This window comes from Camponotus floridanus, unplaced genomic scaffold (assembly GCF_003227725.1).
Source record: "Camponotus floridanus strain SB8 unplaced genomic scaffold, Cflo_v7.5 scaffold5, whole genome shotgun sequence".
Lineage (NCBI taxonomy): Eukaryota > Metazoa > Arthropoda > Insecta > Hymenoptera > Formicidae > Camponotus > Camponotus floridanus.
The window spans coordinates 1,984,363-2,000,111 of NW_020229658.1; the positions used below are offsets into that span (position 1 = coordinate 1,984,363).

Below are 15,749 nucleotides of genomic sequence, written 5' to 3' on the forward strand. Positions count from 1 at the left end.
CCACTCGCACACCGCCGGTACGTTCCAGTCGTACTGTCCTCAGGCTCTCCGCGCGTCTGCGTCTGGTTGTCCCTCTGTGTTGGTAGCCCCCGGAACCGTCCTCGTCGGCGTAGTCGTTGTCGTCGTCTACCACGTCGGTGGCAGAGGTTGGCAAATAGTGGGGGATGCGGGGGGCGGTTGGCCGAACCGCCGCCACCCGGAGGGAAGGTTTGAAAGGCGTAGACAGTGTTAGCCTGCCGTCCAATAGCGAGAACAGCCGCCCTGGTGGCTCCGCCAACCGGATAGTCGGTTGTGCGCACAGAACGCCCATCCTCCCCGTTTGTCGGGCTCCCACTGATGTTTTTATTTATTACATCTGTGACTGGGTAGGGAAATACTCCCGACTCGACCGAGAGAGCGTTTGCTACTTTGAGAACGAGCGACGCGCGTCCCTGCGAGTTACCGCGGCAGCCGCCTCCGTCGTCATCGTCGCCGCCGCCACCACCGCCGTCGCCGTCGTCGTCGTTGTCGCCGTCGTCGTTGTCGTTGCCGTCGCCGTCGCCGTCGCCGTCGCCGTCGTCGCCGCCGTCATCCTCGCTGTCATCTCATCATTGACATTATCACAGTCATATCTCGTACACACGTTGCGGTTTTCTCGTATTTACGCGTCTCTTTTATTCCGGTGTAATTGTCGTGGTGTAGCCGTTTTCCGTTTGTTGTGACATGAAGACATCATCGTCGTGAGCCAGTGAACAAGTTGCTACGTCTCGTTGATAAACTCAGTGCCGAGAACTGTCATCGTTCGCGCAACAACTGCTGTCATTGTCGTTGTCATCGTCATCGTCCTCGTAATCATTGTCGTTATTGTCGCGAGTAAGCTGGCGTGTTGAGCGTTTCCGCGATGGATCGGTGAAAATCAGATATCCGCGTGGTGGACTAAAACATTGTTATGGACACAGAGGTTCACGTGCGTATAAGGACTGAAGAAATCGTGCGGTTTGACTTGTGCCAAGACGCGCAACACTTCCTTGCAGTGACAGGCGGCACATTTCAAGGGCGCTAATTTGGCGCAGGTTTGAAGATTATAAATCGGTTGCGATACACGTTAATTATCGTTGAAGAAGACTCACAAAGAGGATCGGAAGAAACATGCTTTAACATGCATTGAAGCGATTCACATTTCTACGTTCGAGTCGCACCGCGATATTCGCCAACCGGCGAACACAGTGACGACATTGAACGTCAGGAACACGGACCGTATTGCTGACGACAAGGACGACGTGGCAGAGTGTCTCGTCGTCTCTACGAGGAAGAACACGGACGCGCGTTTTCGACCCTCCATGGACCACGGAGCGATGGACAGCTCTTCCGATCACAGCAGCCGTGCCAGTCCCGTAACCGGCAGTCCGAAACATCCGCACAGTCCGTCGACGCAGAGCCAGCAACAGCAACTCCACGGCTCCAGTCAGCATCAGCCGCCGCCGTCTCATCAGCAGTCGCACGGGCGTGATCAGATTCGTGATCATCAGCAGCAGCATCGCGGTGTGCCGACACCGGGATCGCCCACGAGAGGTTCGCCACCCCAGGGTCTTCCTCTAAGTCCACCGCCGTTGTCGGCCGGAGGTGGACCTGGGGCACCGCCGGGCATGGTTCCTCGTATGCCAGGACTACCGCCGCCGGGACTGGGATTACTGGGCCAACTAGGTGGTATGTTGAGCGGTCATCATGGCTCGCCCCTGGAGCTGATGGCGGCTCATCACGCGGTCTTACCACCGCGATCTTACAACAGCCCACCGCCGATCAGTACTAGCGATCCTACTGCCAACGAGTGCAAGTTGGTTGATTATCGCGGACAGAAGGTCGCGGCGTTTATTATCGCCGGCGACACGATGCTCTGTCTGCCGCAGGCCTTCGAACTGTTTCTCAAGCATCTCGTGGGCGGCCTTCACACAGTCTACACCAAGCTCAAGCGGCTGGATATCGTACCTTTGGTGTGTAACGTCGAGCAAGTTAGAATCTTACGCGGTCTCGGAGCCATTCAACCCGGCGTCAATCGGTGCAAGCTGCTCAGCTGCAAGGACTTCGACGTTCTTTACAGGGACTGCACCACGGCCAGGTAGGTGACGACGCTCATCAAAGGTGACGCGACGACGGTTCTTCTCCTTGTTGTACATTTCCCCTTCGATTAGGTCGTCGCTTGCGATTCTCGCGAATAGGCATTCTTAGGTCGAGACAAATTTGCGTTCCTCCAAGTTCGGTAATGACGAAGCTGATGAGCGAGTGTGCGGAACGAAAAGAACAGAACAGAGCTCGGGATCATGACTGGTAATTTCGATGAAACCAGTTTTGACAGTCTCCATTTTGCCTCGTGGCGATCATGCCATTGCTGTATTCCAGGCGTTTCTGCAAACGAATCTGAAAAACGAATCACAGTAGTGATGAATAGTGAATATTTATCGATTGTTATCGATGTTTATCGCGTATCAATTATTACGAGGAAAAGAAGGGGTTTTTGAAAATATGGCTCGCGTACATCTGAGACCTCACTGTTGCAAACGGAAGCTACGATCCTCGCATACATTAATAACGCACGATGTCGCCGCTGGGCAGCACTTTATCTTCGCTTATACTACAGCTTTCGCGCCCGCTACCAGTCGGCCAAAAAGTACTTTAATTGTGCACCACCTACCGCTTCTTAAGACTTGATCATCATCGAGAACGGCTCCTGGTGACCCTCGGGCTTTATTCGTACAGGCGATTCACGAGCGATCCTCATGCATCGAAATTGCATTTTACGGTTTGAGAAGAATGCCGCTTCGGCAATAGCTTTATTTACATTCGGGAGAATTATGCCAAAACGAGAGACATATCGCATCCGCTTGTAAAATAATATTCGTTCGAAGCGGGAGTAATCCCGATGCACCGTAAGGCGAGGAAAAAAAGGAGAGAATTAAGATATCCGAGTCATAACACGGGCACGTGCTTCTCGTTTCTAGGATTGTCACCAAGTTCCCGCGCCAACAGGTGTCCCTTTCACGGCAGTTTCTCTGAATGAATCGTCCCCGACGAGGGAGAGAAAGAGAGGATGCCGGGCGAGAGGAGGAGAGCACGGTTGTACAAGCTTTCTCTCTCTCACCCCACCCACGAGGTAGACGACAGACGAAACGGAATGGTAAACGGAACGAGGGGATTTAAGGTCGTCGGCTAAAGTGTTGTCCTCTCGCCTCGCGTCGTTTATCAATCCAGATCGTCCCGTTGATTCCTATTGAACAATAGATTTGGCGATTCCTTCTCGATATAATTTGTCGATTCCACTTGTACGTTTCCTGTCGCGAAGCTGATGAGGTTCTCTTGGAGGTAGAACCGCGAATCGCCTGGCAAATGGGCAATATTTGTTCGGCGAGCGACGCGCAGCGGCAGTCACAACGGAAACGGATTCAACGCGACACGGAGAGAGGGACAGAGCGAGAGGGAATCGAGGGATATCCCGAGGGACAGAGCGAAAGAGCCGGAGATGGCCAGAAGGAGAGAGCGAGCGCGAGAGGAAGAAGGAGGAAACTCGTAGGGATCGCAGGGATCCGAATAATCCGGAGTAGCAGTCACAGAACAGAACTCGGCGAGCCGTCGGCTCGTGCGGGTCTCGTCTTTCCCTACTCGTTTTATCCAACAGTTTTGCTCCTTCTCGTGATACAAACCTCGACTTGTAGCTTCAATTAGCGAGCAATTTTCTCGACACCGTAGATTCTTTATATTCGTAAGTTAAGTAATTTTATTTTATTATAAACTTTCTTATAATCTTTCTCTCATACATATAATATTATAAAATTTCTTTCAATCTAGAAAGCGATAGAATTGTTGTCAATTTTATGGATAATTTTTTAACAACAGTTTGTGGAGAAAAATTCTTTCGACATTTATAATTATTTTACTGCCGAAAACAAGTGATAATTATTGGTAACAATTATATTATACTCGGTGACATTTTCGAAAGAGCGAGAGAAGCAAGATTGTTTCGATTGTTTGGCAGATTCTTACCTACACTTTGCCGACTTTGATCGCGCGCGTATCGATCGGAAAAGAGGGAGACGGGGTCGCGCTTGAAAAATAGGATGATCAAGAGGCTGCGACACGGCCTTCCTGTGCGGTCCGATCGCGTGTACCGCTGACGTCGTTACATTCTGATAATGCACGGCAGCAACGGACGCACACATCTACGACGAATCAAACACACGCGCCTACACCCACGCGCGCATGAAGCGTACGCGCGCGCATCTACATATATACGAGTGCACGTCGACCCCGCCGCCGTTGTACGCTTCTACGGGACCGATACAACAGCATGTGCCCAGAACCGCACCGATAATTCAGGGGGATTTTTCTTGCGGTTTACTGCGCGGCGCCGGCTGCGTTGTTCCGTCCGGACTGCTCCGAGATATACAGCTGAATCGCGCATTCGTATTTCGTGCGCTTCCGAGTAATAATATTAAAAAAAGCCGAGTATGCAGACGATAACGACGAATGCCGCGTGCCGAGTTCGTTCTGTCAGACACGCGTGTTAACGAGAGCGCGATGCGTGAATCGTTACTGCCGCTTGGTGTAAGCTTTTAAATGCCGCGTATTATTTATCTCTCATCGCGAGACGCCGTCTCTCTCTTTTCAACTTTTTCTCAAGAGCGTATCTCGGGGAGACACGTATCTGGAGAGCTGCTATCTTGATGGAGAACGCCAAGAGATATATTCCTGTTAGGCTGAAAAAAATAATCGATTGCGATAATTATTCGCGTCGTATCTCGTATATATATATATATGTATATACATTTATGCGGGCCCTACGGTAATCGGCGAGGAAATAATAATGCGGCCGCGTTGCGCATAGCTAACGAGACGAGTCAATTATATCAATTAATTCGCCTAACTCGGTCGGACGGACCAACGATCGCGCGCAAACTACCTATTCGGAATGGAGCCTCTAATTGGGAATCCGCGAAAAGAGGTCGCGCCGGAGAGACAAAGAGGAAAGAAGGAAAAGGCACCGAGAAGGGAACGCATAATGTAATTTTTCTACGCTCCTCTTCGCAAGCACGGCGCTTAGTATGTACCTGACATAACAACAGCCAGCCAGAAACTACGTGGGAGTGCGCGCGGCCCTGGACTATAATTCTATGCGCTATTAGCCGTTTAATTATAAAATTGTGCATAGATTAATTGGCTCCCGTAATGGCTCTAACAATGCACAGACATATTGTGAGAGAGCGAGAGACACAGGGAGGAGAGAGGAAAGAAGGGGTAGTACACAGAGAATAGAACCGGAGAGGAGAGGGGGTGAAAAGGGGGAGAGAGAGCAAGAGTAGAACAGAAAGAGAGATAGAGAGAGAGAGATGGCAGCAGAAAGCCGTTATTAATATTTATTTCCTCTGCTCGCTCCTCCCAGCTCCTGGTTGTTGCCGTGCGCCGATGCGTGGTTATAGGCTACGTAAGCTTTTAATATCTATGCGCTCGTGTTAACTGCACGAATACACAAATAGGGCTCGGTAAAGTCCTCGTATGAACGCGACTGTGCTCTCCTGGTGGCTCACGGAAAGCATCGCGATATTATTCGACGGACGGACGTCTCGAAAAAGGGATCGCTCGATTCTTTTGCCGCAGCGACGCCGAGTGGAGGACGATCAGTCTCCTTTCTCTCCCTCTTTCTCTCTCTCTCTCTCTCTCTCTCTCTCTTTCTTTCTCTCCGTACACACGAGCACGTATCTATCTGGTAATTGTATCGTTTACAGCAGCTGGCAGGCCTCTCGGCCTTTTTTTCCCGTTCCGTATCCTGCACGGGGAATTGGGCCGCCAGCGTGATATTATAAAGGCTCGCATGACCCCATTGTTAGCATTACTTTTCATCGAGATACATATATACACCCGTAGACACCCCCACGACGCGCGCGCGCGGGTGCGTCTCCATTAAATCTGCTTGTCGATTAATCCCGTAACCGAAAACGAAGTCCGCGCGTTCGTTCGCGTTGTACTAGTTGCCGTGAGAATTATTCACAGGCAACTGCAATCGATGAAAACCGCAAAGCGGATACAGAGCCTTGAACTTTCTAATATATAGTAACGCGATAAAAACACAGCCGCGCGCTGATTCTTTTTTTATTGATAAAAAGTGGAAACACTGTTCCGTGTCTCGATTGGAAAACTCGAACGCAATCAAACGGTCACGACGGTTAGTTATTAGCCAGGACCATTTAATGATACAGTCGCTAGTATCACGAATGTGATATCGCTTATTTATTCACTTGTTCGCGTTTATTCATCGATCTTTGCAACAGCTGTAGCTGTTGCGAAGATAGTTTATCGAGTTGTTTAATTTAATTTACACTCGAGAAACCGGAACGCGAGGCGAGCTTTTTCATTGACGGTATTTTTACAGCTTTCGAAGCATGGCTAGCGGTTACTAATCTCCTCTTACTACAATCGTTCTTAATTTACGGAAATTAATTGAAAACACAAATCTAAGAGGGGTGCCTTTCTTCCCGGCAACCGTCCGCCGCTCTCCGCCCACGATGCCATTCGCCATCACCACCCACAGCCTATTCCCGCGCTTCGCTCATAATTCTCGGTAATTAATAATCTGCAACAAGTAATAATAAAGCCAGTAATCCGGCTGCGCGCGGCGCCGCGGTCGAGCAGCGTTCTTAATTCTGGATAATTAATGCAAAGACAAACAAGAAGGATTAAAATCGAGCTACCCACCCACCGTTCTTTTTCTCGTTGTTTCTTCGATCTTCTCCCTCTTTTTAACGCTGATGCTCGCTTCTCGTTCTATAATGTTGGCCAAAGATGGCCGACCGTTGCAGCCATGCGAGATATTCGCCACTTCTCCTTTATCTCTTCCCCTGTGTTCGCGAAACTTGTAAAGCTTGGCCATTTTCTTTCTCTGGAGAAAAGACACAAGAGGACTTGTTCAAATGTGTTTGCAATTCTGAACTATTTTCAATTATCGGATGCGCTGTAAATTTGCCGTTCACTTGTAAGTTGATTTAAAGCGAAATTCAATTGTTATTTTTCTCAACATTCAATGCCTGACCGCGAGGCATCCGAGACTCGTTAAACCTCGAGGTTGAACCGCGCGGATCCAGAGCAATTAAAGAGATCGTTAATTCGCATCTAACGTAAGAGGAATAGGGAAGGGGGAGGGTGTTGGTGTGCGCGTGCAATGATAAAGTCACAATATTATTATCGCGATCTGTATCGTCTGCCGGCCGTCTGCATAAGACGAGATCCTTTCTCGAGGACGATGGGAACCCGCGCGCGGTACGCCTAGAAAGGAGAGGAGAGCCGGGAAGGAGAGAGAGCAGGATGCGAGCGGGCCCATGGCTATAATCACGAGGCCTCTTGATGGCGAGATACAAATGCAAGTCATCGGGGCCCCGTATTGTATCGCAATGGCGCCAGGCTCCCGTTCCGCGTTTCCCTTTCGGCGTTCTTTCTCCGACGCGTTCTCTATCGTGCCGTGCATTCGACGGAGCCCTAAGAAAGGCTCCCAATTTAAGGCGTTAAATACGCGACTGTTGCGCCGATATGCCGTTGATATCTTACATTTTCTACCGCGCCGTTCGTTCCCGCCAATCATGATGGGTCGGTGGATACGGTTTGATCGAAACGCGAAAGTTAATTTCTCCTATCATTTAGAAGATAAACGATTTCTTCACAGAATTTATAAATGATACGCGCCATTTGAAATCTTTCTGCCGCACGACTTTAACGATATTAAATTACTAACATTTCTATTTCAATCTGTATTATTTTTCCTAGTCAAAAATTATAGTCAATTCTTTTTATGGATTATATATCTAATCTCTGTTATATATCTATTACATATCCATGTTATATATCTATTGTATATCTGTTATATATTTATTATATATCTCTGAATTATATATAAATTGAATGTATACACGCAATTTGTTTTTATAATGTCTAGCTACTTGATGATCAAGCTCCTTGTAACTCCTTTTATCGTAGATCTGGAAGCAATAAAAGCGTAAATCTCACAAGTTTATCGTATTCCCAAGACGAGGAGGATTGTCGGCAAGATTCGATCGGAGCGTTTTCTCGTCGACGAGAACGCTCGGGTTGCGTTACGTACTTTTAACAATGGCCCACGCATGTCGCGTCACAGGAGCCAAAATCGATTGTTTCTGCGCGAACCAGTGACCTACATTAAAACAGCTGACTGCGACAGCGAAACCCACGAGTCCCGTTTCGTTCTTTCCCCTTGATTCACCCTTGTTGCGACGATACCGCCGCCCTCGTAAAGAACTATCCCCAAGAGCGCATCTTTTGCCTCCGCCCGATGACTAAAACGCGATACAACTCATCGAGTGAAACAAGGGTCCTTAATCCTTCTGTATTTTTGCCGTTACCCCAGGTTGGAAGGTATCGATCTCCCACAGGAATTTATTACACATAAATTCAATAAATAATTTGAGATAGATTTATAAATAGATTGATTAGGTGCAAATTGAGAAATTTCTTGAAAAATGTTTTACTTTCTTATCAATCGGAGCGATCGTGTTTCATTATAAGCGACAAGATGGACCGACAATGAAGGACTTTGAGAGAAAGCCTTATACGAGATATGAAGATTGTAAAGTGCTTGCTTTAATCGATATTGTCTTATAGATTCCCCGTATCGTGTCCTGCATTACGGAAAACATTCGGCACCGCGAGCTCTTAACCATCTCTCTCGGGAGACGCGTTTAAGAATCCCACGTTGTACATGCAATCGCGTGTTCACGTCGAGTAAGCTGTGCCTCGATAGAGCGAAACTTAGTCGTGGACGTGTCATGCTACCGGCGCACTCAGCTTCGTAAATCCTTTACGGCAACAATTTTATGCGACCGCGGATTTAACGGAATTGATCCGAAGGTCAATACGAATCCCTCTCTCTCCCTCTACTTTGGCTATGTCGCTATCTTATTATCGTAATCGCTCATATCTGATAGTGGGGGGGGGGGGGTTCGCATTAGGCGATTAGTTTCTTCTATCTCTGTTTATTTCATATTTCTCTACGTTTGTTTATATAGGACGGTTATTACCTTCACGATATCGTTACGCGTTTTTATTTATGAAAATCGATTATGTTTCGCTCGGATTACGTTAATCAATCAAATGGCAAATATATCTAGTTTGATTTACATAGGGAAACTATTCACTATCCGTGGCACACATATAATTCGCAAATATATAATTTACGAATGATTGATTGGCCGGAAATGACATGGGAAACATTTCGACAAGGTACGCGTCGAATTATTGCATTGCGATTAACTAGCGGTAATCATTTATTGGACGATGTATATTTTCTCACTGAATTATACGAAAAATCTACACGGGAAATTTTTTAATCCGTAGGAAAGTCGCCGCATTTGCACCATGTAATTGCCACAATTATGCGTCGCTCGGTATAATATCGCTGGCATATTACGACCTCACATCGGAATGTTGCAGTCCGAACGAATTTCAAGTTTTCGTCGGTGCGGCCGTCGTGTGCAAACTGCACGAAAGGCGTCCTTTCCGCCTCTCGCGAGGCGGCCTGTCACAACGATACTCGGTAATTTCGAGTGATTCGTGGACGACGTCAGCGAGCATATCGCACCCCTTTCGCGAGAGAGGGTTTTCGTGCGCACGCTAGCCACTCCAACTCGTTACACACGGTAATTAAACGACGCACGAGACCACCCCGAGAAGCTAGGTGGCAGTTAGAACTTGGCGTTTAAGAGGAATCAAGTCGTTGTTAGAACTCGACTCGCATACGTTCATTTATTCGGATCGATTGCGCAAACGTCGCGATTAGCATCGGCCATAATTGATATGATTTTTTTTAATCGTTTACTAGTTTGCATAGCGTTACAAAGGGATATTTGAGTATACGATCGATAGTCTAGAGGCACGTTTCACCATATGATGCGGGCTATGGCGGTAAAATCGCGACTTGTTTGCGACTCTAGCTAGGGCGAAATCGGTGCCGATCGAGAAGGCAGTGGCAGCTTCTTTCGAGCGAGGCCGTCTGTTTGGCTCGCGTGCCGCCAAGTTTGGCGTAACGTCGTGCGTCAATCAAAATCGGGGCTCTCGAGTAGCTGCTCCTATAGTAATGATCCCCGCGCGAGTCGATGTCGAGTCGATCTTACGTACATGGACGCCTGATAGCCCCTATGATATACCCTTGAAGGGTGCCCAGACTGCGAAGTCGTCAGCCCAGTCAGTCGAACAGTGTTTGCCGGTTTTGTCGGGCGAGGAGCCATCTTTACACGCGTGCGGTCCGCTCGCGTGATGCACGCATGCCACCTCTCCTCCTTGGTATTCCGCTCCTTCTTCCTTCGCGGGGCCCGTCGACTACAGTTTTCTCCCTTTCTCTCTCTCTCCCTCTCTCTCTCTCACAATTCTATGTATATCTTCGCGGATGCCTTCTTTACCTCAACTTTACGTGCGACCGTTTACGCGCTTTTCCCTTTCGCACACGAATGTAGGCTTACGGGATAAACACCACGTGATTGCAAGATATCGATCGAATAAGTTATGCGGGAATGTGCTCTTAGATTTTTGATAGTCATTATAGTGTTTCTGATAGAAAGAGAGAGAGAGAGAAAGAATGGAAAAAAATAACTAATATCGATCGTCGCGTGGACTTAAATTGGATGATCCATTTACCTAAGTTGTATAGTAAGCGCCGATAATGAACACATGAAATTGGTCGCATTCAGGACTAATAATAACTAGATACATCACATCAAGCTATTGATGAATCATGACTGTTAGTTTTTGAAAAGGAACCGACAATATTATTTTCGAATTGTAGGCACACACATCTGTTTAACAGTTCCAAATGCAATTTAAACAAGATTATAGGCATAATTTCGAAATAAATATTGGCTGTTCTTTCTCTAATTAACAGTCATGATGCATGAATAGCTTCGTGTGATGCGTCTAGTTATTATTATTAGCCTTGAATATAACCAATTTCACATATTAAGGTATTATTGACGTCTATTTATATTTTTGCTTAAGATTTTATCATCAAATTAAATATCTTCTAAATAAAAAAATAAATGCGTATTGGTATACGTAGAAGTAGATAGCAATACGTAGAAGTAGATAGCAAACGATTGTATTATCATTTCATAACGTTTCATAACGTTTCGATAACGTAAGAAACGGTAAATGATCGAGTTCATTTATTAAACTCGTGTAAAAAAAATATATATATTCGACTATGATTCGTCAAGCATTGTTTTTGGAATCAACCGAAATCGCCCTTTGATTAACATGGCATCACAATCTTAAGATGCTGAACCGAGAAGGGAACCGGCTCTAGGTCGACACGCCTAGATTTCTAATGTAATCTTGAGGAATGAATCATCCGATTCCATCTTTCTTCCTCTCTTCTCTCTAAGCGATTTGTATCAACAAAAAAGGAGAGATACTCCAATGCATATGCTTCTAATCCAAGTATAATAATATGCAAATAATAAACTCGCTCGGTCTATGACCTCTGCTAACGATGAAGAAAAAAGCGTATCCGATTGTTTCAAACTTTTATTTCTTCCTCAATTATTTGAGTATCTAATTTTGATTGGCATTTTCTTCAAAGCGCCGACTAGGAATTCCCAGGTTACTTCATTTTGTTACTCAAGTTAAATTAAATTTGTAATCAAGGACATCAAGTATACATGCGAGCGGTGGATTTCTTGTACGATCGCCGGCAAGTTCTTGGTGCGCGTTCGACGAAAAAGATTTCTTCTCATAATTAATTTGTGTTTTTCCATCTCGAGGATCACTTCGTCCTATCAACGGTCGTGTCTAACCGGTCGGCGCGCAATCTTCTAATTTCTGCGCGTCCATGCACATCACACACTCGAGATAATAGCGAATAATATGTAATTATATCATTGTTCGGAATTAGCTGCCAGCCGTTGTTGTTGCATACAGTTCGGACGCCCGCGAACGAGCACTCGAGGTGTTATTAGCGCTTGACATTGATACATCCGACCACAGATCGTGCTCGCAGTGGCGTGGATATTGCGTTATCCGCTTGCTATACCCGGACCGGGTTCGTCGATCGCGCCGATGACGATTTCGCAGGCAGGTGTTTGTCGTATTTGTCGTCTCGATGAGGACGATAACGAATTACGAGCGAATTAATTAGGGCGGATGCAACGAGTGGCTCGGAGATAAGAAATGTTTTTAATAACTTGAAAATATTATTGTGCTGTAAAAAAAACTCGGGAGAGGAAAACAAATTAATGTCGCGATGCGATCGATTTTGAATATTTCAGAAATAATCAGGGTAATTTTCGATCGAGATGGAATCGAACGAAACGATCTGTTGGAATGCGATTTTAACTGTTGCACACATCCACGAGCGAACATAGGCATGTAATTACGCGGGATTCTGGCTCTCGAAAGCGTTCGCTATTTATCAACGTCGCTCGTTATGGCATCTTCTCGGGGTAGAGCAATCTGGCAAAAGTGGAGGAAATAATCGCGGGCGCCATTTCGATTTAATTGTCAAAATTTCGAGATTGGCATACGCAGTTTATATTCATCGAAATCGCTGACACATAACGTTAAATGATTTAATCTCCCCGACATGGAGCAACGATAGGATCGCATCCTGCTGCAAATAAATTATATCATAATTGTGCACAATCGTTTGACGTTTTGTAAGTGGAGTTATGTCCGTAGTTACGTGTTCAAATTGCCGCAATTATACCAACTTTACGCTTTCCGGTTATGCTTGACGATCACGATAGCTTGCTGCCGATTTCTTTCCGATCCCATTGACGATCTGCGATCGTCGAGAAAGTTGACGCGCATATCATGCATATCCTGAACGAAAGAAAGCAAGGACGAGGATCCTCCCGCGCGGTATGTCTCGCTGGCGATTATTATCGCCTGACACAGGCCATAAAGTACATTTTAATTCGCGCACATCGCGAGATAAGGCCGACTGGCTAACCGTGCGTGCTCGGTACGTATCCAGAGAGGGTGTATACGATATGCCGCGCGATCGTGGGACAATCAGACTTGCAAAAACGGGACTTAATTGGGCCTTTAATCGCGGCGGAATGATGATTAATCGCGGAATAGTCGGGCGTAATCTGGGTACGTATTCGAAAACGGGCCGCAAGATAAATCGCGGGTATCCTCGAGGCAGGAATACGGCTGTACGTGCCAGAAAACGATCGTAACTTAAACACCTGCGAGCCTCGTACGTACGTGTAATACCTCTCGCTGAATTATTTATCTATCGACGCGGATGATAGATATCGAACTCTCCTCTCTCCCGCGAGAACCCGAGAAGAACCGTACGACGATGAAGCGCGTGCCTAAACGTATCCGAGTGTGTGTTGCCGTTAACTTAATACGCGGTTTCGTTCGTATATAAACGTGTAGCCCAAGCCTCTCGTCGAGACTCGATCGTATCTCACGCCGTCTAGAAGTTTAGACACCCGTTGCCCGCGAAAATATCAGTATTGTATAAACTTGATCCGAGCGCGCGCGGGGAGATCGAGGGGGATCCTATACACGCGATGTACGTATTTATGGGAATCTTCTGCTCGGCCAATTTCGGATATGAGAGCGAGCTAAAGAAAGCGGACGCAGAAATAGGAGAGCGAAGAATTCCGCTCCGGTCGTCGAGAACGAGCCGAGTTTTGTCGGCGCGAATATTTCGTTGCTTCACTCTCATTCTTCCCTCTTTCCACTCTAGACGGACCGTACCATCTGCCCCTCTTTCCCGCCTTTTCGACGCGTTTCTTTTTTTTTTTTTTTTCATTTTCATTTTTTGCAGCGTGCGTATCCGAGAACGCTCTCCCCGCATTGCGAGCTTTTAATCGAAGCGTCTAAAATAAATTTCAGACGTTTATAATACCGATCTCGCGTTTATTACGGGCTAGTAACAAGGATATTTAAATTGTATGAATTATTTTGATTTGAAAAAATTGTCAATCTGTATATTTGAAGCTCACAAGACAGGGACTCTTCGATACCCCGCTTTCGATGAACCGCGAGACGATGACGCCGAGGACGCGACACGGCCGCGTATTTCAGCCCCTTAAGAGAGTTCGCAAACGAGCTGCCGCCGTTAATGAGGCGATATTTCAGTTTTTGAATAACTGACCTAACCCGGGAGAGAGCGAGAGAGAGGATACACGTCGAACCGGTTCCGAGAGAGCAGTCTCGGCCGCGTCTACCCGTGGAAACATATGTCTCAGAGCACCCTCCCTCCCTCCCTCCTCCTGCCCCCCCCTGCTCCCTCACCTTTGTCTGGCGCTTTGTACGCGCGCTCGTTCCCGATTTTATCGGCTCGGTACTCATAATTCGCGCGTTGCATGCGTATCTGCTCATCTGGTCTAGAGTATCTTCCTATACCTCAGCCTTTTCCCCCTTTCGCTGCTGCTTTTATCGGCCGCGCTGCATACATCATCCGGTCGATTCGGTACCTAATGGCCGTTTCGGTCTCGGACGTGTAGGTACCTACCTACGCTTCGATCGTCTCCTCCCCGCCGCCCTGTTCTGCCACGGAGTTTCCTTGTCGAATCTCGTTTTTCTCGCACACGCGTAACAAGAGCGCGCGCACGGGTGCTCGACAAATCGTGCAAACGCGATAAAATACTTTTCCTACCTTCCTTCCCGCGCCCACTAGATCGACGACTCGAGGTTCGAGATCGATCTCGACGAGGCGGGATACTTTTTCGTTTCGAATCCCGATAATTTCTCTTATTAATCGATGTTTCATCAGCCGGATCAGGCGAGAGGCCGCTCTGTCTCGCGACGAAAGGTTCGGACAAGTAGCGAGAGGGACGAGGAAAAGAGCGCCGGGTCGATCGAATGAGGTTGCTGCGGGCAAACAAGAAGCAACGGCTGCCGTTCGGTGTATATACAACTTAGTAGCGTAGAGAATGAAAAGAAGAAAGATCAGGCGCATCGAGCATCGAGCATCGGGCATCGAGAGAAAGAGAGAGAGAGGGAGAGAAAGAGCGAGAGAGATGGGTCGATCGAGGGACACGGGCGAAAAAGATTCACTGCCGATCAGATATCGACGAATCGAAATGAAAACCAAACAAGCCCACCTCCCGCCAGCCTGATCCTCGCACCGCCGCGCCTCGCTTCATCGATAATTGATAGAATAAATTAAATCATTTGTCTTGGCGGGAAATTAAAAAGGTAATTTATATACGCGGATAGCCGGGGCGTACCTGGCCTCTCGATTGAGAGAAAGAAAGAGAGGCAAGCAGACTGCACACCTACACGTGCGGCTCTATTCGTTTCCTCGTGCAGCATTAGACGTGCGGAAGAAACGGTCCCGGGATGCATCATTTGGAATTACCGAGTGGACCACGGACGAGAGAGAAAGAAAAAGAGAGAAGTGGATGCGAGACAAAGAATATATGCGAAGGGGTGGAGGATAAGAAAAGAGCGAGAACCATACGAAGTGGTGGATGGTGAATTGTTTTGTTTTTGGCTCGTCTTTCGATTTATTCCTCGCTGATGAATCAGGTGTGGCTTTTTCTCTTTCTTCCTCGACCGAGAGCGAGATTACTTTTGTGGGCGGGTCGCTTTCTGTCAGTGCCTCCGAGGTTACATCCAGGTATAAAGAGCGAGAGGGGGAGAGGGGACGGAGAAAGAGAGATACTTTCGCGCTACGTTCGGCCTGTCTCTACGGCAACTCTTCGCGCGAGTTCTTCTCCCAGCTTGTCTTCCTGATTTGATGTAAA

At 47.3% G+C, this 15,749-nt stretch overlaps 1 protein-coding gene across 6 annotated transcripts in view; it reads left to right on the top strand.

Moving 5' to 3' along the window:
• Positions 1-340: 340 nt before the first annotated feature.
• LOC105255782 (dachshund homolog 2) overlaps positions 341-15,749 on the top strand; it is a 180,033-nt gene continuing 164,624 nt past the window's right edge. For 2 of the 6 annotated variants that reach the window (XM_020028946.2, XM_025412339.1), the window contains exon 1: positions 343-2,095. In XM_020028946.2, the coding sequence (XP_019884505.1) occupies positions 1,320-2,095 (776 nt within the window). In that variant the 5' untranslated portion in view covers positions 343-1,319. Of the gene's footprint in view, positions 2,096-15,749 lie in introns of all 6 variants that reach the window. The other 4 variants (XM_011265272.3, XM_011265273.3, XM_011265275.3 and 1 more) reach the window with 3 other exon arrangements.